Source organism: Oncorhynchus clarkii, chromosome 5, assembly GCF_045791955.1.
Source record: "Oncorhynchus clarkii lewisi isolate Uvic-CL-2024 chromosome 5, UVic_Ocla_1.0, whole genome shotgun sequence".
NCBI classification, from domain to species: domain Eukaryota; kingdom Metazoa; phylum Chordata; class Actinopteri; order Salmoniformes; family Salmonidae; genus Oncorhynchus; species Oncorhynchus clarkii.
Window position 1 is genome coordinate 17,683,981 of NC_092151.1, and position 27,705 is coordinate 17,711,685.

Consider the following 27,705-nt stretch of genomic DNA (forward strand, 5'->3'; position numbering starts at 1 on the left):
TCCTCTCCTCTCCTCCCTCGTCCAGACTTCACAGTGCGAGACAGTCCCTCTCCATGTCCGATCTCCACCTCAGCCTCTCTACCTATGATGAGCCAGAGGGACAAGAGGGAAACAGCCTCCCTCCCCAACCCCCTCTCCAGGAGCGTCCCTTCTGCCACAGACAGGTCAGCTCAGCATCTCTCTCTCTCTCCAAAAAATTCAAAAGGCTTTATACACATACATACATTGCCAAAGCAAACATATAGACACATATCAAATCATTGATGACGCAGATAGATAATAATAGAAAAAATAATAATACTCAATTAGTAATAACAATTAACAGGACCATGTTATTATTCTGGTTTGTCATTATACTGGCTGTCCCTACGGGTGTTTCAGCTACATATTTTGCAGCTACATATTTGCAGCTACATATTTTGCAGCTTTTCTCCCAATGTTTTCTATGGTTCTCTCTCTCTCTCTCTCTTTCTCTCTCTCTCTCTCTCTCTCTCTCTCTCTCTCTCTCTCTCTCTCTGTCCACCCCTCTCTCCTCCCCCCCTCTCTCTCTCTCTCTCTGTCCATCCCTCTCTCTCTCTCTGTCCATCCCTCTCTCTCTCTCTCTGTCCATCCCTCTCTCTCTCTCTGTCCATCCCTCTCTCTCTCTCTCTGTCCATCCCTCTCTCTCTCTCTCTCTCTCTCTCTCTCTCTCTCTCTCTCACTCTCTCTGTAACTCTCTCTTTCCCTCACTCAATGTATGTCTCTCTAAATTCAATTCAATTCAAAAGAGATTTATTGGCATGGGAAACATGTTTACATTGCCAAAGAAAGTGAAATATTTTTAACAGTAAATATTGCATTCAAAAAGGTTTCAAAAAGATAAAGACACTTCAAGTTTTAGCAATGTGCAAATAGTTGTAGTATGAATAGTAGGGATCAATATTGTTGTAATTTACAGTGTTGTTTGTGCTGTTGTGATTGCACACTGCAGTATTTCGCCTAACAGATATGGGAGTTTATCGATGTTTGATTTCTGGGTCTGTGTGATCTGTGGGAAATATGTATCCAGGGCCTAAAAGGAACACCCGCCACCTGCCACATGCGGGTAGATTTTGGCATTAGCGTGTAAGATGTCTATTTCACCAGCCACGTTGGCGGGTGGTCAGGGCTCCACAGTGTGAGCATTTCACTCACAATTTTGTGAATAAAAATAGTTAAGTATGATCACATTCATAGTAAAATAAAAACTGCAGTAGCTGTTTTCAAAGTATTTCTGCCGTTTTGTTTCGTAGCCGGTAAATTAAAGAGTCAAAGAACTATGAATCCTATATAGCCTATTTCACCTCGCACTGCAACACTGCCTGGCTGGGGGCTGTGCGTACCTGAGGAGCTGTTAAAGATTAATTTTTAGTAACGCCGTGCACAGGCATAACAGTTGGTCTAATTTACTTGAAAGGAAAGTGAGACTTTGTTCTTGTGTTTCTTGGCTATTTACATTGTTTTGTTCACAAGCTAGGTTGTTTTTCTTCTAGGCAGACTCAATCTCACAGGCACAAACATGACTCTAGTCATGCTACCACGGTAACCTCCTGCCCTTAAAGGGGGAGGTGAACATGTTTGTCTCATCTGTGATACACTACATTACCAAAAGTATGTTGACACATTCAAAATCATTCCAAAATCATGGGCATTAATATGGAGTTGGTCCCCCCATTTCTGCTATAACAGCCTCCAGTCTTCTGGGAAGGCTTTCCACTAGATGTTGGAACATTGCTGCAGGGACTAGTGAGCATTAGTGTGTTCGGGCACAGATGTTGGGCGATTAGGCCTGGCTCTCCGTCGGCGTTCCAATTCATCCCAAAGGTGTTCGATGAGGTTGAGGTCAGGGCTCTGTGCAGGCCAGTCAAGCACTTCCACACGGGGGCATTGTCATGCTGAAACAGGAAAGGGCCTTCCCCAAACTGTTGCCACAAAGGTAGGTAGCGTTGTCCTGGAATCCGCCAATCCCAGATTTGTCTGTCGGACTGCCAGATGATGAAGCGTGATTCATCACTCCAGAGAATGCGCTTCCACTACTCCAGAGTCCAACGACAGTGAGCTTCACACCACTCCAGCCAACGCTTGGCATTGGGCATGGTGATCTTAGACTTGTGTGCGGCTGCTTTGCCATGGAAACCCATTTCATGAAGCTCCCAAGGAACAGTTATTGTGCTGACGTTGCTTCCAGAGGCAGTTTGGAACTCGGTAGTGAGTGTTGAAACCAAGGACAGACAATTTTTACGCGCTTCAGCACTCGGCCGTCCAGTTCTGTGAGCTTGTGTGGCCTACCACTTCTCGGCTGAGCCGTTGTTGCTCCTTGACGTTTCCACTTCACAATAACAGCACTTACAGTTGACCGGGGCAGCTCTAGCAGGGAAGAAATTTGGCACACTGACTTGTTAGAGAGGTGGCATCCTATGCCACACTGAAAGTCAATGAGCTCTTCAGTAAGGCCATTCTACTGCCAATATTACCTATGGAGATTGCATGGTTGTGTGCTCGATTTTATACAGCTGTCAGAAACATGTGTGGCTGAAATAGCTGAATCCACTAATTTGAAGGGGTGTCCATATCCCCCTTAACATTTTTCCTATTTTGTTGCCTTACACCCTGGAATTAAAATTATTTTTTAGGGGTTTTGTATCATTTGATTTACCCAACATGCCTACGACTTTTAAGATACTTTTTTTGTGAGACAAACAAAAAATAAGACAAAAAACAGAACTTGAGCGTGCATAACTATTCACACCCCCAAAAAGCCAATACTTTGTAGAGCCACCTTTTGCAGCAATTACAGCTGCAAGTCTCTTGGTGTATGTCTCTATAAGCATGGCACATCTAGCCACTGGGATATTTGCCCATTCCTCAAGGCAAAACTGCTCCAGCTCCCTCAAGTTGGATGTGTTCCGCTGGTGTACAGCAATCTTTAAGTCATACCACAGACCACTCGAGTGTTGCTTTAGCAGTATGCTTAGGGTCATTGTCCTGCTGGAAGGTGAACCTCCGTCCCAGTCTCAAATCTCTGGAAGACTGAAACAGGTTTCCCTCAAGAATTTCCCTGTATTTAGGGTCATCCATCATTCCTTCAATTCTGACCAGTTTCCCAGTCCCTGCCGATGAAAAACATCCCCACAGCATAATGCTGCCACCATCATGCTTCACTGTGGGGATGATGTTCTTGGGGTGATGGGAGGTGTTGGGTTTGCGCCAGACATAGCATTTTCCTTGATGGCCAAAAAGCTCAATTTTAGTCTCATCTGACCAGAGTACCCTTTCTTCCATATGTTTGGGGAGTCTCCCACATTACTTTTGGTGAACACCAAACGTGTTTGCTTATTTTTTTCTTTCAGCAATGGCTTTTTTTCTGGCCACTCTTCCGTAAACCCAGCTATGTGGAGTGTACAGCTAAAGTAGTCTTATGGACAGATACTCCAATCTCCGCTGTGGAGCTTTGCAGCTCCTTCAGGGTTATCTTTGGTCTCTTTGTTGCCTCTCTGATTAATGCCACCCTTGCCTGGTCCGTGAGTTTTGGTGGGCGGCCCTCTCTTGTCAGGTTTGTTGTGGTGCCATATTCTTTCCGTTTTTTTTAAATAATGGATTTAATGGTGCTCCGTGGGATGTTCAAAGTTTCTGATATTTTTTTATAACCCAACCCTGATCTGTACTTCACAACTTTGTCCCTGATCTGTTTAGAGAGCTCTTTGGTCTTCATGGTGCCGCTTACTTGGTGGTGCCTCTTGTTTAGCGGTGTTGCAGACTCTAGGTCCTTTCAGGACAGGTGTATATATACTGAGATCATGTGACACTTAGATTGCACACAGGTGGACTTTATTTAATTAATTATGTGACTTCTGGAGGTAATTGGTTGCACCAGATCTTGTTTAGTGGCTTTATAACAAAGGGTGTGAATACCCTTTTCCGTTTGAATTTTTTAGAATTTTTTGAAATAAGTTATTTTTTTCACTTGACCAGTTTGAACTATATTGTGTACGTCAATTACATGAAATCCAATTAAAAATCCATTCAATTGACAGGTTTTAATGCAACAGAATAGGAAAAACGCCAAGGAGGATGAATACTTCTGCAAGGCACTGTATAGTGTATTTTGGTTAAAAGACTAAACAATATACCACATTAGTTACTTTTTACTAGTAACACATTTATTGTTCTAGATACATCACAAAGCATGTTCATCTGTTTTTTAAATATTTTGGCTGGGAAAGTATCTGAGTGGCTGGTAGATTTTTGATCTACCGGCCACAATGGCAGGTGGACCAAAACGTAAATTTTATGCCCTGATGTATCTCTAATGTGGTTATACATTTGACAGGAGCTTAGGAAGTACAGCTCAGTTTCCACCTCATTTTGTGGGCAGTGGGCACATACAGTGCTGCTGGAAAGTATTCAGACCCCTTGACTTTTTTCACATTTTGTTACGTTACAGCCTTATTCTAAAATATATATATGTTTAAAATCCTCAGCAATCTCATTCAGTACCCCACAATAACAAAGTGAAAACAGGTTTTATTTTTTTTTGCAAATGTATTTTAAAAAACAACAGAAATACCTTATTCAAACCCTTTGCTATGAAACTTTAAATTGAGCTTAGGCGCATTCTGTTTCCATAGATCATCTTTGAGATGTTTCTACAACTTTATTGGAGTTCACCTGTGGTAAATTCATTTGATTGGACATTGAGCCACTCCACTATAAAAGGCACATGACAGTCCAATTGGAGTTTGCCAAAAGACACCTAAAGACTCTCTGACCATGAGAAACAAGATTCTCTGGTCTGATGAAACCGAGATTGAAATCTTTGGCCTGAATGCCAAGTATCACTTCTGGAGGAAACCGGGCACCATCCCTACAATGAAGCGCAGCATCATGCTGCGGGGATGTTTTTCAGCGGCAGGGACTGGGAGACTAGTCAGGATTGAGGGAAAAATGAACAGAGCAAAGTACAGAGCGATCCTTGATGAAAACCTGCTTTAGAGCACTCAGGACCTCAGACTGGGGTGAAGGTTCACCTTCCAACAGGACAACAACCCTAAGCACACAGCCAAGACAACGCAGGAGTGGATTCGGGACAAGTCTGAATGTCCTTGAGTGGCCCAGCCAGAGCCCGGACTTGAACCCGATCGAACATCTCTAGAGAGACTTGAAAATAACATTCACCATCCAACCTGACAGAGCTTGAGAGGATCTGCAGAGAGAAATGGGAGAAACTCCCCAAATACAGGTGTGCCAAGCTTGTAGCGTCATACCCAAGAAGACTTGAGGCTTTAATCGCTGCCAAAGGTGCTTCAACAAAGTACTGAGTAAAGGCTCAGAATACTTTAAAAAAATACATTTCTCTCAGCCTATTGCAGACAGTCTGAGCACTGATGGAGGGATTGTGCGTTCCTGGTGTAACTCGAGCAGTTGTTGTTGCCATCCTGTACCTGTCCTGCAGGTGTGATGTTCGGATCTACCGATCCTGTTCAGGTGTTGTTACACGTGGTCTGCCACTGCGAGGACGATCAGCTGTCCGTCCTGTCTCCCTGTAGCGCTGTCTTAGGCATCTCACAGTACGGATATTGCAATTTATTGCCCTGGCCACATCTGCAGTCCTCATGTCACCTTGCAGCATGCCTAAGGCATGTTCACGCAGATGAGCAGGGACCCTGGGCATCCTTCTTTTGTTGATTTTCAGAGTCAGTAGAAATGCCTCTTTAGTGTCCTAAGTTTTCATAACTGTGACCTTAATTGCCTACCGTCTGTAAGCTGTTAGTGTCTTAACGGCGGTTCCACAGGTGCATGTTCATTAAATGTTTATGGTTCATTGAACAAGCATGGGAAACAGTGTTTGAACCCTTTACAATGAAGATCTGTGAAGTTATTTAGAGTTTTACGAATTATCTTTGAAAGACAGGGTCCTGAAAAAGGGACATTTCTTTTTTTGCTGAGTTCATATGTTGAAGAGGGTGGGTTTCAAGCTGCATCTCTGAGTAAAGAAATGTGAGTGTTTATTGCCAATATTAACTTCACTCTTGTTTTTTGTGTACATTGATTTTATAATGTCATATGTTTTTTCCCCTACACCGCTTTCCATCACTTTGTATAGCAGACCATCATGCAAAATTGAATCAAATTGAGTCAAAAGCTTTTTTGAAATTAACAAAGCATGAGAAGACTTTGCTTTTGTTTTGCTTTGTTTTGTTTGTTTGTCAATAAGGGTGTGCAGGGTGTATACGTGGTCTGTCCTACGGTATTTTGGAAAGAAGACAATTTGATATTTGCTCATGACATTGTTTTCACTTAGGACATTTTGGAGTCTGCTGTTGATGATGTTATAATTTTATTCAGGATACTATCAACACCACAGGCCTTTTTGTGTTGGAGGATTTGCATTTTGACCTGTAGTTCATTCAATGTAATTGGAGAATCCAGTGGGATCTGGTAATAATTAATAGCTGATTCTAAGATTTGTAGTTGATCTTGTATATGTTTTTTTCTGTTTGTTCTTTGTTATTGAGCCAAAAAGATTAGAGAAGTGGTTTATCCATACGTCTCTTTTTAGAATAGGTAGCGCTTCGTGTTGTTGTTGGTTTAGTGTGTTCCAATTTTCCCAAAAGTGGTTAGATTCTATGGATTCTTCAATTAAGCAGACTTCTGACATGCTGTTCCTTCTTTTTTCTTATTGTATTTCTGTATTGTTTTAGTGTTTCACCATAGTGAAGGCATAGTTTCAGGTTTTCTGTGTTTTTGGTTGGATGTGCTTATCAGTTTCTTTCATGGGGTTTTGCCTTCTTCATCAAACCATTTGTCAATGTTGTTCATTTTCTTAGGTTGTCTGCTTGACATTTTTAGATTTGATAGCGAAGCTGAAAGGTCAAATAATATACAGTTTAGGCTTTCTACTGCCAAGTTTACAACTTCACTATTGCAGTGAAATGTTTTGCCCAGGAAGTTGTCTAAAAGGGATTTAATAAGTTGCTGCCTAATTGTTTTTTGGTACGTTTCTACACTTCTTTCCTCCAATCTACAGCGTTTCTTAATAGTATGCAGTTTGTTCAGCTTTGAGGCCTCATGATTATTTCTTTGTTCAAGTAGGCTATGATTTTTCTGTGATCTGATAGGGGTGTTAGTGGGATGACTGTGAACGCTCTGAGAGACTCGGGTTGAGGTCTGTGATAAAGAAATCTATAGTACAAACTGCCAGGGGATGAGCTGGAGGTGTACCTACTATAGGAGTCCCCCTGAAGCCTACCTACCATTGACTATGTAGAGACAAGAGTTGTGCCCCATTTTTGTTGGTTGTTTTGTCATAGTTGTGTCTAGGGGGGCATATTTGGGAGGGAATGCTGTCATCTCCAGGTTGGTGTTTGTCCCCGTGTGCTGAGAATGTCAGGTTCTCAGACTAGTACGTGTGCCTAGACATGATTGACCTCTCCCTCTAGGATGGAGAAGCCATCTTCATTAAAGTGTGGGGATTCTATTGGGGGGGGGGGATCTAGGTAGCACACATGAGGACATTTTTCTCTGTTGAGATAATTTCCTTATTAATTTATAGCCAGATGTAAAATGTTCCTGTTTTGACTAATTTAATAGAGTGGGGTATGTCTGCTCTATACCAAATTAGCATACCCCCTGAGCATACCCCCTGGGTTCCTTCTCTTTCGTCCAAAAGCAGATGACCTCAGACCTTGTCTATTCCAGCACAAGATAGTGAAAGCTTTGTGTTCCATAATGTCCAGTGTTGTTATTTGTGTGGTTTAGGTTTGAGCAGAGCATGCTGAGCGTGTGATACATGCCTCTTTGGTCACAGGCAGGGTGCCCGTTGCTCTCTCTCTCTCTGTCTCCTACTCTCCCTAACTATCTATCTCTCACTCTCAGTATATTACAGTAAGATTGTGATTATGATTTTTTGGGATGATACTTACTGTATGTTATTGACACATTGTCACTGTCCCGGCAGGCTTAGTGAGAGTCCAGAGGCGGAGTCTGACAGCAGGTGGTGTCCTGGCCAATCAGAGGAGCTTCTGCAGACCACCGAGTCGTCCACGTCCACTGACTCCTCCGTCGGAGAAGGTACTGCAGGGATGGGAACCGAGAAGGGACAACACAGACCGTCAATGCTGTCCATTTTGTGTCAAACCATTTTCCATTGGAAATGCAGAGGAATGATGATGAACAGGTGTTAGAAATTCATGTCTTCTTACAATTTGTCCTTCCACTCCCCAAGTAGACTGTGTGGACGCTAGTCTCCATGGTGACCTGGATGCTGATGCTCTAGACTACGAGGCTGAGTCTTGGAGTCTGACAGTGGAACACACGTTCTGTAAGAAGCAGGACAAACGGGTGGTCAAGAGACAGGATGTTATCTATGGTGAGAAAACACTGCGTTCATATGTAATGAAACCAGCTGTTTTGTAATACAGTTAGTGAGTTATAAATGAGTAATGAGTGCTGAAATGTTAAGGGGCATAGCACAGGAAAGTTTATGGTTTGTTGTTATGGCATGTCCAATGGATCGGTTGGTCTACAGAAACCTTTGTCATCTTTGAAAGGTGGATAATTGGACTGTGTGTATGTGCGTATGTGCCAGCATGTTTGAGGGGATCAGTTTGAGAAAGGCAAGGTATTGCTAATATTGATCACATAATGAGCAGTTAGTTGGGATGCAAGATGATTTGAAGATCAGTGATTATGTGCTGGCAGACTACAATCTAGTCGATCTCAAACATGCACTGTGTGCACAGGAGGTTGGTGGCATATTTATTGTGGAGGACGGGCTCGTGGGGGTGGCTGGAGTGGAATGAATGGAATGGTATCAAATACATCAAACACATGTTTTCCTTGTGTTTGATGCCATTTCATTCGCTCCGTTCCAGCCATTATTATGAGCCTTCCTCCCCTCAGCAGCCTCCACTGACTGTGTGTGTCCTCTCAGAGTTGATGCAGACAGAGATGCACCACCTCCAGACACTGAGGATCATGGCTGAGGTGTTTCGGCGAGGGATGAGGGAGGAGGTTCAGTTGGATGCGGGTGCCGTGGACCGTGTCTTTCCTTGTCTGGATGAACTCCTCCTCCTCCACCACAACCTCTTCAACGCCATGAGGGAACGCCGCCACAGCTCCGCCACGCCACATGGGGACAGGAACTACGTCATAGTACGCATCGGCGACATCCTGTTGCAACAGGTGCGCTGTTAAAATAAAGTCCTTTGTAACACAAAAACTAGTGGCAGCTTTTTCCATGCAGTCATATGGAATCTGTGCAGACAGAATGACCTCATGACCCCTAGAAATACACGCCGAGTCTGAATTACAATGAATCAGTACCTCCACAAAACCTGGGTAAATTCAGATATTGCTGTTCTTTTTTGTTTGAAACATTACCAATGTCCATTCACTCTCTCTCCTGCAATTCAGTAATTCAACCACAAGAAACATGACTGTGGTGTTAATGTTCTATTTGACTGATTGAGTACGTTGGATCTAGATTGACTGAATAACTTCCCATTTCTGGTGCAGTTTTCTGAAGACAGTGCAGAGAGGATGAAACAGGTGTATGGAGAGTTCTGCAGTCATCACACTGAGGCAGTCACCTTCTTCAAAGAGTTACAGCAGCACAACAAACGATTTCAGACCTTCATCAAGGTACGTTTGGCTTGTCTGCTTAGAAGACTACTCAAGTCGCAAGATTGAGAAGTTGTATTGAGGAGTTATCTGTCTCTACAAGTTATGTCTCGATATAGGATACCTTGAGAAGTGGTTATATTGTATATTCCACTTGTGACTAATGATTGATTTTGTGTTTCTATAGCAACAAAGTAATAACTATTTGGTCCGGAGGAGAGAGATCCCAGAATGCATCTTGTTGGTGACCCAGAGGATCACTAAGTACCCTGTTCTGCTGGAGAGGATTCTGCAGTACACTCAGGGTCAGTCTGCCTCGCTTTGCATTGCTGCCCTCTGCTGTCAGGATCAGATAACATGAACAGGCTGGTTTTATGTTGGACAGGTGGTTTTATCATACAGCTCAGCTATCAGTGTGAATATATAGCAGTTAGAGTAACAGTTACAGTCAGAGATTACATGAAGACTTTGACAAAAGGTCAACAATGTGCTGTATTTGAAATATAACTTCCATACTGATATGATGGTAACTGGATGTAAGTATTGCGCTTACAACTTCAATGTGCCTAAATATTTTCTCCCTCTCTCTCTCTCTCTCTCTCTCTCTCTCTCTCTCTCTCTCTCTCTCTCTCTTCTTTCTCTTCCTCCCTCCTCTCCCCCTTCCTCTCTCTCTCTATCTCTCCCCCTCCCTCCCCTCCCCCTCTCTCAGTGGACAGTGAGGAGCACATGGACCTTTCCAGAGCTCTGGTTCTGATCAAGGAAGTGATCGCGGCAGTTGACCTGATGGTCAGTGAGTTTGAGCAGGGTCAGCGGTTACAGGATGTTCTGAACAGGATGGAAAATCGGAGCTTTGCCAAGCTGAAGAACGGGCACACCTTCAGAAAGCAGGATGTTCTGGGGCCAGGCCAGACCCTCAAACACCAAGGCCTGTTACTGTGGAAGACCGCCACTGGACGACTCAAAGGTCTCACACACTGGTCAATCAATCAACCCAAACAATCAATCAGTCAATCAATCAATCCATTTCACACTAATGATAATATTGATAATGGATTGCATTGTTTACAACTGTCTTGTGTCATATCTCTGCAGATGTCATGGCTCTCCTTCTGACAGACACACTGATCTTCCTCCAGGAGAAAGACCAGAAGTTCATATTCGCTGCTGTGGTATGTCTATGAAAGGATCTTGTGACATTTGCTGTTAAAGATGCAGTCCGGGATCTTAAGCACTTACAAATTCATTACATATTGCAGGACGTAACATGGCTGTAGGTAGCCTAGCATGTCAGCGTGTTGAGCCAGAAACCGAAGAGTCACTGGTTTCGAATCACCTTGCCGATTAGGTGAAAGATCTGTTAATGTGCCCTTGAGCAAGGCACTTAACCCTAGTTGCTCTGGATAAGAGTATCTGCTAAATGAAAAGAAGGAGGACGTAGGACACAAGTTTCAGTTTTGTCTCGTGAGCACTACTTTCAAAACTACTGGCTGAAATTATACAAAGCCTCTGGAGCATCACTTTAATGGAATAATACAAAATAAACTCTACACTTCAATTCAGTTCCTTTAGACTAAGTCTGATAGCTTTGGGCTACTGCTCTCTGCTCTTCTTTATCTTATGTGGGGGATTAGGACTCAAAAAGACATGTCATCCTGGATGGGGTAATACACAATCTCTTATTTTATGTGGTGGATTAGGACTCAAAAAGACATGTCATCCTGGATGGGGTAATACACAATCTCTTATCTTATGTGGGGGATTAGGACTCAAAAAGACATGTCATCCTGGATGGAGTAATACACAATCTCTTATCTTATGTGGGGGATTAGGACTCAAAAAGACATGTCATCCTGGATGGAGTAATACACAATCTCTTATCTTATGTGGGGGATTAGGACTCAAAAAGACATGTCATCCTGGATGGAGTAATACACAATCTCTTATCTTATGTGGGGGATTAGGACTCAAAAAGACATGTCATCCTGGATGGAGTAATACACAATCTCTTATCTTATGTGGGGGATTAGGACTCAAAAAGACATGTCATCCTGGATGGAGTAATACACAATCTCTTATTTTATGTGGGGGATTAGGACTCAAAAAGACATGTCATCCTGGATGGAGTAATACACAATCTCTTATCTTATGTGGGGGATTAGGACTCAAAAAGACATGTCATCCTGGATGGGGTAATACACAATCTCTTATTTTATGTGGTGGATTAGGACTCAAAAAGACATGTCATCCTGGATGGGGTAATACACAATCTCTTATTTTATGTGGGGGATTAGGACTCAAAAAGACATGTCATCCTGGATGGAGTAATACACAATCTCTTATCTTATGTGGGGGATTAGGACTCAAAAAGACATGTCATCCTGGATGGAGTAATACACAATCTCTTATTTTATGTGGGGGATTAGGACTCAAAAAGACATGTCATCCTGGATGGAGTAATACACAATCTCTTATCTTATGTGGGGGATTAGGACTCAAAAAGACATGTCATCCTGGATGGGGTAATACACAATCTCTTATTTTATGTGGTGGATTAGGACTCAAAAAGACATGTCATCCTGGATGGGGTAATACACAATCTCTTATTTTATGTGGGGGATTAGGACTCAAAAAGACATGTCATTCTGGATGGAGTAATACACAATCTCTTATCTTATGTGGGGGATTAGGACTCAAAAAGACATGTCATCCTGGATGGAGTAATACACAATCTCTTATCTTATGTGGGGGATTAGGACTCAAAAAGACATGTCATTCTGGATGGAGTAATACACAATCTCTTATCTTATGTGGGGGATTAGGACTCAAAAAGACATGTCATCCTGGATGGAGTAATACACAATCTCTTATTTTATGTGGGGGATTAGGACTCAAAAAGACATGTCATTCTGGATGGGGTAATACACAATCTCTTATCTTATGTGGGGGATTAGGACTCAAAAAGACATGTCATCCTGGATGGAGTAATACACAATCTCTTATTTTATGTGGGGGATTAGGACTCAAAAAGACATGTCATCCTGGATGGGGTAATACACAATCTCTTATTTTATGTGGGGGATTAGGACTCAAAAAGACATGTCATCCTGGATGGGGTAATACACAATCTCTTATTTTATGTGGGGGATGAGGACTCAAAAAGACATGTCATTCTGGATGGAGTAATACACAATCTCTTATTTTATGTGGGAGATTAGGACTCAAAAAGACATGTCATCCCCTACATCTGTGAATGTTGGCCCTCTGTTTTCATGAACTTTACTAATACGCTGTCATCCTCCCATTCTGTCTGTCTGTGCTCCTCAGGACCAAAAGCCCCCAGTGATCTCTCTCCAGAAGCTGATCGTCAGAGAGGTAGCCAATGAGGAGAGAGGGATGTTTCTGATCAGTGCGTCGGCCGCAGGGCCAGAGATGTACGAGGTCCACACTTCCTCGAAAGACGAACGCAACACCTGGATGAGACTAATCAGAGAGGCAGTAGAGAGGTCAGTCAGGGGAGGGAGGGGTGTGGGAGTGTGTGGGTGGGGGGTCTCTCTCTTTCTCTCTCGCTCTCTCTCTTTCTCTCTCTCTCTCTCTCTCGATGTGTGTGTGTGCCTAAAACTGTCTGTCCAGCTGTCCAGAGGAAGAGGAGGAGAACACTAATGAGTCAGAAGAGGAGAGAAGAACAGCTGAGGCCAGAGTCCAGAAGATACACAAACTACAGGGTATTTATATCCATAACCTATATATAGCTTGTCTGTCATATTCCCTGTACTTCTATATCTGTTGGTGACTGGCATTACCGCTGCTACTGCGATTTCTGAGTGTTGATTATGATTTATTGTATCAGAGCCTGAGGTATTTTGTGTTGATTGGGATTTATTGAATGTATGTGGTGTTATTCTGTCAGAGCCTGAGATATTGTGTGTTGATTGTGTATTAAAATGTTTATTGTGTATTACTACTGTGAAGTATTTCTGTTTTGTTGTTGTGTCAGAGAACCTGTACAGTCAGGACCATCAGATCTCATTCAGTCTGTAGGAGAAGCCACAGATATATTAATTATAGTTTATTCATTTTATTGAACCTTTATTTAAGCAGAGAGTCATACTAAGACCACGGTCCCTTTTGCAGATGGGCCCTGCATGAACACATCAGTAAACAGCAATTACACTATACATGTCTATATATACATGTCAATTACAGAACACATGAAAAAGCAGACACACAACACGAAAAGCAGAACACAATCAAATGAAACAAACACATTACTCCACCAACTTCAAGGACTTTTGGAGATCATTCCACATGAGAGGCAAACAAAACTAAAATCAGATGAACCTAACTCAGTGGAGATTGAATTGATCTCCAGGGAAAGACATTAATGTGTTATCTACCAAAGAATCTGTCCAGTTCGGACAATCAGATCTGTTCTAGTCTGTTTATTCATGATTATTGACTTTGTTAATGATAGTGTATTAATGTGTTATCTACCAGAGACCCTATCCAGTCAGGATTATCAGATATGCTCCAGTCTGGAGGAGAAGCTACAGATCTATGCTGACCTGTCTGTCCTGAGGGGCGAGGCCCCCCAGGAACCACACCCTGAGCCACACCTACTGGTCCAGCCAAACCCAGAGGAGGTGCCCCAGGCTGCAGTACTGCTTACTGCCGCGCTCAGAGAGGGTGAGACGATATACCTCACTATTAAACTCACTGACCATCGTTAGCTTCTTGAACATGTTGTCCATTTCCTGTTGTAGAGTGTCCAATGTCTTACTCTGTCTGTCTGTGGGTATCCCCCCCCCCTCTCTCTCCAGCTGAGAACCTGAGGACCACTCTGTCCTCGCTGACCTTTTCCCCCTTCAGCCCCTGCAGCCCTCCCAGGGACCCCCTGTCACACCCTGTGTCCCCAGCCTGCCCTCCTACCCCCCTGGACACCCCCTCAGATGCGGAAGCCTCTCTTGGGGACCCTAATACCAGGGATGGGGAGTCAGCCTCCCAAGTCCTTGTACTGCAGTCCCTGACTAATAATATCAACCTTAAGGTAGGTCTCCTATGCAGTGTTGTCTTAGCTATATACCATAGATATTGTAGCGAATTCAGGGCTAACCCGACAGGGCTTCAACCCTGGTCTCTGTGACTGTCAGTCCAACACCGTAGCCATCACACCAAGAGGTTCAAATGCCAATGGGCTTTGCAGTTGAAGCCATAGGCTTGTTGTAGTCTTGAGCTGCTGAAGTGTGCACTACGTTCAGTGTTCATTTTGGCCTTGACTTCTCACCTTCCTCCTTCGCTTCTCATGGTGGCTCAACAATCCCAACAGTTGTTTGAATAATTTAACACCATCTATTAGAATTACATTTCAGCCTTGATGTGATAAATTATTAATATCTTAATAATACAGGAGAAAGTCAATTTAGCTTTCAAAGGTACCGTCTCATTAAAAATAGATGTAGAGAATTATATCCCAATTTCCTCGGACACGTTTGTGCTATCGTTAGCATCTTTATGTGTGCCCTGGCTGTGAGGTAAAGAACTGTGATAAGAAAAATAAGTATTGACTGGAAGCTGTGAGGTAACGTAGTGTACAGAGTGGGTCTACATACACTATCGGACCACAAGGTGGTGCTATATGTACACTATCACATAGACTCCTCAGACAAATGGACTCTACTTAGAAAATGTGCCTTGTGATGAGAGGAGACTCTACTGCAGTCTCACCATTACATGGAACCATGACTGCAGTGTAATGCTGGAGGAAGCCAATAGCGTCTTATGCAGGTTCGGCCATCTAGGAGAGTGCAACATATTACCGATGCAGGATTGTAATTTCAACACCCTGTTGCATGAGAATTTGTAGTGTAAGGTTTAAAAAAGCTTCTGAAGTTTGTATGTTCCACTTTTAAATGTCATACCTTATTTTCTCTTACGGAAAATATATCAACTCCATTAGTTATAATCCACATAATAATTGACATTTCCTGTCGCTGTAGGATTATTTTCCTGCAAGCTGGCTCAAATTAAGATTCTACATCTGTAGGAGAGTGAAACTCTCCATTCTCACTCACTAACACAGGAGTACTAGAACCAATCCATTTATTTGTATACCGTATTTGATCGAGGGTTCTTATAGAGGGAATGTTATTTGTGGAAGGATGAAGTCATGAGAAGATCCTCATAAAGTGAGATGAAAGCCTGACTATTAGCTACTGTTTATCACGTGTTAACTGTGGTTGTCTTCCTCAATAACAGGTGTCCCACAGTGTCCAAAGCTTGACCCAGTTACTCTATAGTCTACAGGTGAGCTTATCCCTATGGGAGGTGAATCACACACGCACACGCACACACAAGCACACCCTGTGTATCTCATCTCAGCCACTAATTTCCATTCGACACACAGACCCAGTGTCTTCTCAGCAGGAACAAATATATCCTGTTTTAGTGCCACATTCAGGTTGCAGTCTTAGTATGTATGTGTGTGTGTGTGTGTTGTCACGAACCGGCTCAAAGCCCGTAACAAAGGGAGACAACGTGGAGATAAGGAGTAACAAAATATATATTTATTAACTAAAGCAACTAAGGAAAATATACAATGGTGTGTGTAATCAGTAGTGTAAGTGAGTGTTTTGCATGCATGAATGTGATAATGCAGGGTGTTGAAAGATGCCAAAGCAAACAAACAAAAGGCCACTAAGAACCACAACACAATCTACAAAGGTGTCTGCATGGAGAGAGTCTCCTCCATGAATGTGGAAGAGGTCTATTTATCCTGGGAGACACCTGGCCCAGGTGTTTCCCATGAAGCTGACGACCCTCTCAACTCCGCCCACCGACATCCTAATAAGGAAACAAGAATACGGCAGACAGAGTGGGAGGGTCGTCCTTCACAGTGTATAGTGAGGGAAAAAAGTATTTGATCCCCTGCTGATTTTGTACGTTTGCCCACTGACAAAGAAATGATTAGTCTATAATTTTAATGGTAGGTTTATTTGAACAGTGAGAGACAGAATAACAACAACAAAATCCAGAAAAACGCATGTCAAAAATTGTATAAATTGATTTGCATTTTAATGAGGGAAATAAGTATTTGACCCCTCTGCAAAACATAATTTAGTACTTGGTGGCAAAACCCTTGTTGGCAATCACAGAGGTCAGACGTTTCTTGTAGTTGGCCACCAGGTTTGCACACATCTCAGGAGGGATTTTGTCCCAATCCTCTTTGCAGATCTTCTCCAATTCATTAAGGTTTTGAGGCTGACCTTTGACAACTCGAACCTTCAGCTCCCTCCACAGATTTTCTATGGGATTATGGTCTGGAGACTGGCTAGGCCACTCCAGGACCTTAATGCGCTTCTTTTTGAGCCACTCCTTTGTTGCCTTGGCCGTGTGTTTTGGGTCATTGTCATGCTGGAATACTCATCCACGACCCATTTTCAATGCCCTGGCTGAGGGAAGGAGGTTCTCACCCAAGATTTGACGGTACATGGCCCCGTCTATCGTCCCTTTGATGCGGTGAAGTTGTCCTGTGCCCTTAGCAGAAAAACACCCCCAAAGTATAATGTTTCCACCTCCATGTTTGACGGTGGGGATGGTGTTCTTGGGGTCATAGGCAACATTCCTCCTCCTCCAAACACGGCAAGTTGAGTTGATGCCAAAAAGCTAAATTTTGGTCTCATCTGACCACAACACTTTCACCCAGTTGTCCTCTGAATCATTCAGATGTTCATTGGCAAACTTCAGACGGGCATGTATATGTGCTTTCTTGAGCAAGGGGACCTTGCGGGCGCTGCAGGATTTCAGTCCTTCACGGCGCAGTGTGTTACCAATTGTTTTCTTGGTGACTATGGTCCCAGCTGCCTTGAGATCATTGACAAGATCCGTGTAGTTCTGGGCTGATTCCTCACCGTTCTCATGATCATTGCAACTCCACGAGGTGAGATCTTGCATGGAGCCCCAGGCCGAGGGAGATTGTCAGTTATTTTGTGTTTCTTCCATTTGCGAATAATCGTACCAACTGTTGTCACCTTCTCACCAAGCTGCTTGGCGACGGTCTTGTAGCCCATTCCAGCCTTGTGTAGGTCTACAATCTTGTACTTGACATCCTTGGAGAGCTCTTTGGTCTTGGCCATGGTGGAGAGTTTGGAATCTGATTGATTGATTGCTTCTGTGGACAGGTGTCTTTTACACAGGTAACAAACTGATATTAGGAGCACTCCCTTTAAGAGTGTGCTCCTAATCTCAGCTTGTTACCTGTATAAAAGACACCTGGGAGCCAGAAATCTTTCTGATTGAGAGGGGGTCAAATTATTATTTCCCTCCATTAAAATGCAAATCAATTTATAACATTTTTGACACGCGTTTTTCTGGATTTTTTTGTTGTTATTCTGTCTCTCACTGTTCAAATAAATCCACCATTAAAATTATAGACTGATCATTTCTTTGTCAGTGGGCAAACGTACAAAATCAGCAGGGGATCAAATACTTTTTTCCCTCACTGTATGTGCCCGCACGTGCGTCTATACATGTGTGTATGTATTTGCCTGGCTGCACCACAGCTTCTGTAAACAGAGATCCAACAATCAGCTGGATTGTCTGAAGCTTGAAACGCCAGACAGCCAGGCAGTAAGCTGCTGGAGAGAGGAACCCAATTATCCTATTCTTAGTGGGAGAGAGACCAGAGGAGAGAGAGACTTTTCTCCTGCTCTGCACAGGGAGCATTTGATGTGTTGATGTAGATGGAGTCTATTCTGTTTGGTGTGTGCACAGTATGTGTTTGTGTTAGTAATGTGAAGCGTGTGTGTTTGCGGGTGTGTGTGTGTGTAGCCTACTGTACATAGTGACATTTCTTGTATATTGGTATGTGTTTGTATGCGGTCTATACATGTGTTCTAGGCCTGCTTGGCCTAACAATATGTAGCTCAGCCTTAAAGTACCAGTGAGTATTTGGTTTGCCGTTGACTGTCACAATGTCGACTGACCCATTTTTGGTATTCAAATCACCTGCTTCTATTGCCCCCATTAACCTTGGCTTGGAGCCACACATGGCCATCGACGGTTGGCCCAGTGTGGACCCATTTGAATGGCTGCGTTGATCCCAGTCAGTCAGCAGCTAGCCAGCCAGCCAATTGGCCAGCTAGTCAGCCAGTCAATCAGTCAATGAGTCAATCAGTCAGCCATCCAACCAGCTAGTCAGTCAGTCAGCCATCCACCCGGCAAACCAGACAATAAGAGCCAGCCATCCAGCCGACCAACCAGTCAGACAGCCAGCCAGCCAAATAGTCAGATAGTCAGCCAGCCAGCTAGTCAATGAGTTAGTCAGTCAGTCAGTCAGTCAGTCAGTCAATGAGCCAGCCAGCCAGTCAGTCAGTCAGTCAGTCAATGAGCCAGTCAGCCATTCAGCCAGCCAGTCAGTCAGCCAGCCAGTCAGTCAGTCAGTCAGTCAGTCAATGAGCCAGTCAGCCATTCAGCCAGCCAGTCAGTCAGCCATTCAGCCATTCAGCCAGCCAGTCAGCCATTCAGTCACGTTATCGTCACATATTTGTTTCCTCTCTGCAGGCGGCGGTAACCATCCAAGACAGTTTCTACGAGGTTCAGAAGTTCCTCCTCCATGAGCGTGACCGCCACTCCCCCCGCTCTCCGAGACCACACACCCCATGTCTCCGTGGCAACGCTCTGCAGGAGCAGGAGAAGCAGCGTAACCTGGAGAAGCGCCGTGAGGAGGTGGCGGCAGCGGTACGGCTGCAGGGCAGGCTGCACCAGGTAGGATAAGTTAGATTAATCAATGAATTGATTAATGAATTTAGGGCGACCTTATCGATTCCAAAATAAGGGAATCACATTATCGAAAAAGGCAAATTTAAGTGATATTTTATGTGTAGCGTTTTTCTCCCCACAGTAAATAAGTAAGCATACACTACCGTGTCCTTGTTTTTGAAATAAAAGCAAAAAAATGTGTCCGTTAAATCAGAAATACAGTGTAGACATTGTTAATGTTGCAAATGACTATTGTAGTTGGAAACGGCTATTTGCATAGGTGTACAGAGGCCCATTATCAGCAACCATCACTCCTGTGTTCCAATGGCACATTGTGTTAGCTAATCCAAGTTTATAATTTTAAAAGGCTAGTTAGAAAACCCTTTTGTAATTATGTTAGCACAGCTGAAAACTGTTGTTCTGATTAAAGAAGCAATAAAACTGCTTTCTTTAGACTAGTTGAGTATCTGGAGCATCAGCATTTGTGGGTTCGATTGCAGGCTCAAAATGGACAGAAACAAAGATCTTTCTTCTGAAACTCACAAGTCTATTCTTGTTCTGAGAAATTAAGGCTATTCCATGCGAGAAATTGAAGAAACTGAAGATCTCGTACAACGATGTGTACTACTCCCTTCACAGAACAGCGCAAACTGGTTCTAACCACAATAGAAAGAGAAGTGGGAGGCCCCAGTGCACAACTGAGCAAGAGGACAAGTACATTAGAGTGTCTAGTTGGAGAAACAGACGCCTCACAAGTCCTCAACTGGCAGCTTCATAGTACCCGCAAAACACCCGTCTTAACATTAACAGTGAAGAGGTGACTCTGGGATGCTGTCCTTCTAGGCATAATTTTTTTTGCTTTTCTTTCAAAAACAAGGACATTTCTAAGTGACCCAAAACTTTTGAACGGTAGTGTATATCTACTATGCACACTCACCTCTTATTGTACTTTGCCAGGATTTATTAGTTTAAAAATATATATTTTTATTAAACGATTTATCGCGGCCCAAGCAACCATCAACTAATGGATTCTGTTGAACCTTTCCCTACCTCCAGGAGAGACAGCGGTGGGAGAGGGAGTGCCAGGCGCGCCACAGCCAACAGGGGGAGCTGGAGAGCAGGCTGGAGGAGAGGGAGAGACAGTGCCACCTGGAGGCTGAGAGGCTGAAACAAGAGCGGGAAGAGCTGGAGGAGCAGCTGGAGGAGTACCAGCAGAGCCTGGAGAGGCTGAGAGAGAGTCAGAGGAGTGTGGAGAAGGAGAGGGAGAGGCTGGAGACCCAGCAGAACCTGCTGCAGAGCTGGAGACACAGCCGACAGAGGAGCCTGCCTGTCATGGTCATACCCCTGGACCGCTGTCATCAGGTGTGTGTGAGGGGGGTGAGTGGGTTCTCACAGAAGGCCTCCTAGCCTGTAGCTAATACTCACTGCATGAGTGTGAATGAGAGATGCTGAGAGTAAATATACTATAAGGGTTGGCATTTATTGTAATGAATCTTGCCCTGGAGGCAGGTCTGCAGAGTGGTCACAAGCTGGCACAGTCACAAAGTCATAAAATCTGATTATAAACTACAGGAGGTTGGTGGCACATTAATTGGGGAGGACGGGCTTATGGTAATGACTGGAATCAGTTGAATGGTATCAAATATATCAAACATAATGCCTAACCCTAACCTTAAAGTAGAACATTTTAGCAACATGAAATCTTATTAAAATCTGTTCACATACACCCACAGGAAGAACATGACACTTAAAAAATAAAACATCTGATATGGTCATTTTCACGTTTTCATATATTCTCAGAATGCTTGTGAATTACGTATACTAAGGCATTTGTGAACATTCTACAGCAATAGAGTGGTGGGAAAGAGACCGAGAGTTTAGACAATTAATAGACACTGCAGTAAATTATACCTAATAAAAAAATCTGTCTTGTCCAAGACCTGAGTCTACACAGGACGGTGAGCTATAGCCAATCAGAGCTACAGTAGGCCTTTATACAAACAAGCTATTTGCCACACGGGCCTGCCATCATTCACTTTGAACGGGACTGTGTGTTTACAGGTAGTAGCAACAGTGCGACTTTAGATCATTAGAACGCATTTGCCAAAAGCCCCAAAATACACCTGAATGGATTTGTGCAATTATGTAAATACCACTGGAGTCCTCTTACATTTGGGAACTTTACAGTTCTATTGATCAAACAACCATGAAGAGGTAGACTTTCTCTCCCTCAGTTATGCACATCAACAACTACAAGATCAACAACTAATGTTAGCCAGAGCAAGATGAGCTAAAATCTAACGAAGGAACATTAGATAAACCCTCTCAAACCTTTTCAGCTAGTTGGCTGTCAAAATTACACTGATAAACAGTGGGGAATTGTAGCCTACTTCTCCTTTTTGAGCTTGCCTGCCAATGTATGCATGTCCCAACCAAGCACCCAATCTAACTGGCTAAAGTTAGCTAGCTTGCTACTTCCAGACACAAATGAGAGAACACCTCAATCTGACCATTTTACTCGCCGTAGCAGAGCTGGTAAGGCTGTTTTCATGTTATGTTCATGTAAATGTTATACATTTACTGACACCGGCATATTCAGCGGGTGTTGCTCGCTCGTAAATTCATCAGTTACTTTGTGCTCTGGCACACTCAGACTAGAGTGCTCTGAAATCTGAGTAGATAGCCAGAGTGAATTTTCAAAGGCAAGAGATATGCTAACTGGATAACAGTCATTCAAGTTCTTTCTAGCTAACCAAATGACACCTGCATCTCTAGATGTGTATAGCCACCGAAAAACGATATGAGTCACTTACATACTCCTCCGATGGCATGACATCCTCCTAGCAGCTAGCTAGCTGGCTAACGTTAGGCTCCATGTTTTTAGCTTGCTACATAAATAGATATGCTAGCCTATTAGCCGTGTTATGACTGACTTGTGATCATTGCCCTTGCTAGTTTGATTGTATTGTCATTCCCAGCCTTAGTTACATTCGTCTGTTTTTGCCCAAAATATTGAGTTGTTGAAACTGAAACAGTGCATCCCGAATGGAGGCAGCAAACAATGTACCAGGCCAGCTGTGAATTACAACCTGATAGCAATATTTTTTGGACTACCAAGAAATGTATTGGTGAATTATATTGACCATTAATTTAACTGCATCCATCTATTCTGCCAACAGTGCCTTAGTGTACATCATGTAATGTTGAGTCAAATAGAACCTATTTTTAAAACCTCTTATAAAGTTTTTAGTTTTTATATTGAACCTTTATTTAACTAGGCAAGTGAGTTAAGAACAAATTCTTATTTACAATGACGGCCTACACAATGATGGCCAAACCCGGACGACGCTGGGCCAATTGGGCGCCACCCTTTGGGACTCCCAATCACGGCCGGTTGTGATACAGCCTGGATTCCCAAACTGGGAAATTTATATTTTTTACTGATATCATAATTGTCTGTTTGTTTCATATCTGCAAATTAGTTAAAACACTGTCAGTTCCACTTTAAAAAACGAATTTGTGTTCATACATTTTTACGATATAGCCAATTTTGACTTTGCAGCTGGCCCATCTAGCAGAAATCGCTCAGTTCTGCCTCCAGGGCAAGATTCATGACAACAAATGTCAACCTGCTGCTGTATGTGTGAGTGTGAACCAAGGTCATGTTTCTCCCTGGGTTAGAAGTTCATTATTGAGAAGTGCCTCTCTCTCCCAGGACAAAGTGTAGCCAGCAGCCAAAGCTACGGTGGCCCACTCTGTCACACAGAGCAGCTCCATCCGGGCCCTTGATATACGACCTGCGGTAATGAGAGCAATTTCAGCGTCATCTGTCTCAACACTCAGCAGCTCTGCTCGCTAATAAACAACTTCATGATTGATGATAATTAAACCGCAGAGAATAAAAGCTCCAGCGACAAAATAATTAAAAGCATGCGAACGCCGCAAACCAATCAATCCTCTCCAAAATACTTTAATTATTCATATCGACACTTTGTTTGAAAAGCGAGTGGAGCGGGCCTGCAGTGAAATATGCCCCCAAGCTGAGAGGAGAGGCATAGAGAGAGAGAGAGGGAGAGAGAGAGAGAGACAGAGAGAGGTGGGGAGAGGAGAGGCAGGGAGAGAGGACAAGGGGAGATAGGAGAGGGAGAGAGAGGTGGGAGAGGAGAGAAAAGGCAAGGAGAAAGACGGAGAGAGAGCGTGAGAGGAGAGAGAGAGAGAGAGTGAGAGCGAGAGGAGAGCCAGAGAGAGAGAGAGAGAGAGAGAGAGGGAGAGGGAGAGGGAGAGGGACAGAGAGAGAGGGACAGAGAGAGAGGGACAGAGAGAGAGGGACAGAGAGAGAGGGAGAGAGAGAGGGGGAGAGAGATAGTATAAATAGAACAGTGTTCCTATACTCTGCCTGCCTCTCTACAGGACCTTATGGGGAGGGTGTATGTTAAAACCAACGACCTCATGAACCTCATTTGCCCCCTGGCCTAGGCCTCCGTGGGGTTGAGCTTGTGTTGTGAGGTTCAGCAGGTGGGATGATTCAACGTGCATAGAGTGGAATGGGTGGGGGGTCTCATATTGTAAGTAGTTTTAGGTTGTAGTTATTATAGGAATTATAGGACTATTTCCCTCTATATCATTTGTATTTCATTAACCTTTGACTATTGGATGTTCTTATAGGCACATTAGTATTGCCAGTGTAACAGTATAGCTTCCGTCCCTTTCTCTCCCCTACCTGGGCTCGAACCAGGAACACAGCGACAACAGCCACCCTCGAAGCAGCGTTACCCATGCAGAGCAAGGGGAACAACTACTCCAAGTCTCAGAGCGAGTGATGTTTGAAACGCTATTAGCGCGCATCCCGCTAACTAGCTAGCCATTTCACATCGGTTACACTAGCCTAGTCTCAGGAGTTGATAGGCTTGAAGTCATAAACAGCTCTATGCTTGAGCTGCTGGCAAAACGCACTAAAGTGCTGTTTGAATGAATGCTTACGAGCCTGCTGCTGCCTACCATCGCTCAGTCAGAATGCTCTATCAAATCCTAGACTTAGTCACAACATAATAACACACAAAAAATACGAGCCTTAGGTCATTAATATGGTCGAATCCGGAAACTATAATCTCGAAAACAAGACATTTATTCTTTCAGTGAAATACGGAACCGTTCCGTATTTTATCTAAGGGGTGGCATCCATTAGTCTAAATATTCCTGTTACATTGCACAACCTTCAATGTCATGTCATAATTATGTAAAATTCTGGTGGCCCAAACTGTTGCATATACACTGACTCTGCGTGTAATGAACACAAGAGAAGTGACACAATTTCATCTGGTTAATATTGCCTGCTAACCTGGATTTCTTTAAATATGCAGGTTTAAATATGCAGGTTTAAAAATATATACTTCTGTGTATTGATTTTAAGAAAGGCATTGATGTTCATGTTTAGGTATACATTGGAGCAACGATACGCACCGTATCAATTGTATGCAATGCAGGACACGCTAGATAAACTAGTAATATCATCAACCATGTGTAATTAACTAGCGATTAGGATTGATTGATTGATTGTTTTTTATAAGATATGTTTAATGCTAGCTAGCAACTTACCTTGGCTTACTGCATTCGCGTAACAGGCAGTCTCCTCGTGGAGTGCAATGAGAGGCAGGTGGTTAGAGCGTTGGACTAGTTAACTGTAAGGTTGCAAGATTGAATCCCCCGAGCCGACAAGGTGAAAATCTGTCGTTCTACCCCTGAACGAGGCAGTTAACCCACCGTTCCAAGGCCGTCATTAAAAATAAGAATGTGTTCTTAACTGACTTGCCTAGTTAAATAAATATTAAATAAAGGTGTAAAAAAATAAAAATAAAAATTGGCAAAATCGGTGTCCAAAAATACCGATTTCCGATTGTTATGAAAGCTTGAAATCGGCCCTAATTAATCGGCCATTCCGATTAATCGGTCGACCTCTAGTAAACATACAGAGAAACCATAACACTAAGACAAGAGTTAGCTATGGGCAAAAGTATAACCATTGCTACGTATCAGACATAGTCAAGTAGCCACAGTGGCTATTTACAATAATGGTTTATTCAGCTAATCCATGGCCAAAAAAATTGAATTGTCATCAAAAATATCCATATTTTCAGTGTGAAGGATACCAATTCATATTATATTTCCTCTAATTAACAAAAAGATCACTGCTGCAATGGAGCTGGGCTACCTCTGCTTGGCAAGGTGCTGTAAAGCCCATCCTCCTGCCAGAAAGACTTTCTCTTTAAAGAGGATCTGACAGAGGACACAGGATCTGTCTCTGACCCCCTGACCCTCTGCCTGGGGCTAAATGTTAGCAGGGTAACACTAAACACTACATCCATACTGATCACCAGGGAAACGCTAATGGATCCAAATGGCACCCTATTTCCTTTGTAGTGCACTACTTTTGACCAGGGACCATAGGGAATAGGGTGCCAATAGGAACACAACCTAAGACTGCACTGCTTCCATACAGATCAGCCTGCAGTAACTCCTGTTTTCTGTCACGGAAGTAGGCAGTTATTGTTGGACTGCTAATTCTGCCTCAGCTTTGACACAGATTAAATCAATGGGGTAGGAGAACATCTTACCTGAGCTGGATATAGCATACAGAAGAGAAGTACGTAGATGAGAGAGAAAGAGGAGGAGAGTGAGGCACATACTGTACCTGGGAATATTGAAGACTCATGTTAAAAGGAACCACCAGCTTTCAGATGTTCTCATGTTCTGAGCAAGGAACTTAAATGTTAGCTTTCTTACATGGCACATATTGCACTTTTACTTTCTTCTCCAACACTTTGTTTTTGCATTATTTAAACCAAATTGAACATGTTTCATGATTTATTTGAGGCTAAATTGATTTTATTGATGTATTATATTAAGATAAAATAAGTGTTCATTCAGTGTTGTTGTAATTGTCATTATTACAAATACATTTTAAAAATCGGCCGATTAATCGGCATCGCCTTTTTTTGGTCCTCCAATAATCGGCATCGGTGTTAAAAAAATCATAATCGGTCAACCTCTAATGTTTACGTTAATGCTCTTGTTGTGGTCGTCCTTCACGCTCAGTGTTCTGTTAACGTGGCATTCTGTCTATGTTCTTCTCCCATAGGACTCACTTCCTTGCCAGCCTGGAGGCCATCTTGACAACGGCGGCTCGGTCTTTGTCAACGAGGCAGCGGTCACCACGGCAATGGGGCTCAACAACCGCCACGTGCACCACCACCTGCAACAGCAGAGAGGGTACGGAGATGACCCTCGAGCCCACAACAGCCTGAACACCCTACTGGCCCGCTCCAGCCTCGGACAGACACTCCAACTCCACCCTGACACACACACACCCCAGGACTGGGCGGGGGGCACCGGTGTCACCGGGTACCTCTACACACCCACAGAGGGACAGGGCTCTGAGCAGAAACCCAACGGTAAGACACAGACCCTCTGGTGGACAGGGCTCTGAGCAGAAACCCAACGGTAAGACCCAGTTCCAGACCCTCAGGGGGACAGGGCTCTGAGCAGAAACCCAACGGTAAGACCCAGTTCCAGACCCTCAGGGGGACAGGGCTCTGAGCAGAAACCCAATGGTAAGACCCAGTTCCAGACCCTCAGGGGGACAGGGCTCTGAGCAGAAACCCAACGGTAAGACCCAGTTCCAGACCCTCAGGGGGACAGGGCTCTGAGCAGAAACCCAACGGTAAGACCCAGTTCCAAACCCTCAGGGGGACAGGGCTCTGAGCAGAAACCCAACGATAAGACCCAGTTCCAGACCCTCAGGGGGACAGGGCTCTGAGCAGAAACCCAACGGTAAGACCCAGTTCCAGACCCTCAGGGGGACGGCTCTGAGCAGAAACCCAACAATAAGACTCAGCTCCAGAGAGTTGTGTGAATCCATCTCTGTTACAGACTAAATACCATACAACTAAATGTGACATCAGCAATATGACAGGCTCATTTTCTCCCCCCTCTCTCCCCCCTCTCTCTCTCTCCTCCTCTCTCTCTCTTTCTTCGATACCTCATGATATCACGAGGCCTAGCTGCTACCTGTGAGAAAGTAAACACAGCCTCTGTACCCACCACACACACACCTCCCATTCCTCTCAAGGCTGTTCCTGTTTCAAAGCGATGTGAGGCCTTGCTTGTCATTCTTTCCCAGTTAATCAGTGTCTCCAAATAAAGTTCCCCCCCACCTCAACCCCCCCCCCCCCCCCCATCTCCACCAGCCTAGTCTGGCCCTTCTCGCCTAGGAGAGAGAAAAATAATCGGTGTGTTCTCTATCTATTGAGCGCCGGG

General features: G+C 43.7%; 1 protein-coding gene across 1 annotated transcript in view; it reads left to right on the top strand.

Annotated features, from left to right (window-relative positions):
- The window catches only part of LOC139408471 (rho guanine nucleotide exchange factor 28-like), a 109,784-nt gene that overhangs the window by 66,297 nt on the left and 15,782 nt on the right, over positions 1-27,705 (top strand). The window contains exons 20-35 of the mRNA XM_071152406.1: positions 26-164; positions 7,976-8,088; positions 8,246-8,386; positions 8,951-9,201; positions 9,535-9,660; positions 9,827-9,944; positions 10,349-10,603; positions 10,732-10,808; positions 12,964-13,142; positions 13,270-13,361; positions 14,134-14,322; positions 14,457-14,683; positions 15,892-15,939; positions 19,195-19,398; positions 20,449-20,754; positions 26,528-26,840. Of these exons, the coding sequence (XP_071008507.1) occupies positions 26-164; positions 7,976-8,088; positions 8,246-8,386; positions 8,951-9,201; positions 9,535-9,660; positions 9,827-9,944; positions 10,349-10,603; positions 10,732-10,808; positions 12,964-13,142; positions 13,270-13,361; positions 14,134-14,322; positions 14,457-14,683; positions 15,892-15,939; positions 19,195-19,398; positions 20,449-20,754; positions 26,528-26,840 (2,778 nt within the window). The remainder of the gene's footprint in view (positions 1-25; positions 165-7,975; positions 8,089-8,245; positions 8,387-8,950; positions 9,202-9,534; positions 9,661-9,826; positions 9,945-10,348; positions 10,604-10,731; positions 10,809-12,963; positions 13,143-13,269; positions 13,362-14,133; positions 14,323-14,456; positions 14,684-15,891; positions 15,940-19,194; positions 19,399-20,448; positions 20,755-26,527; positions 26,841-27,705) is intronic.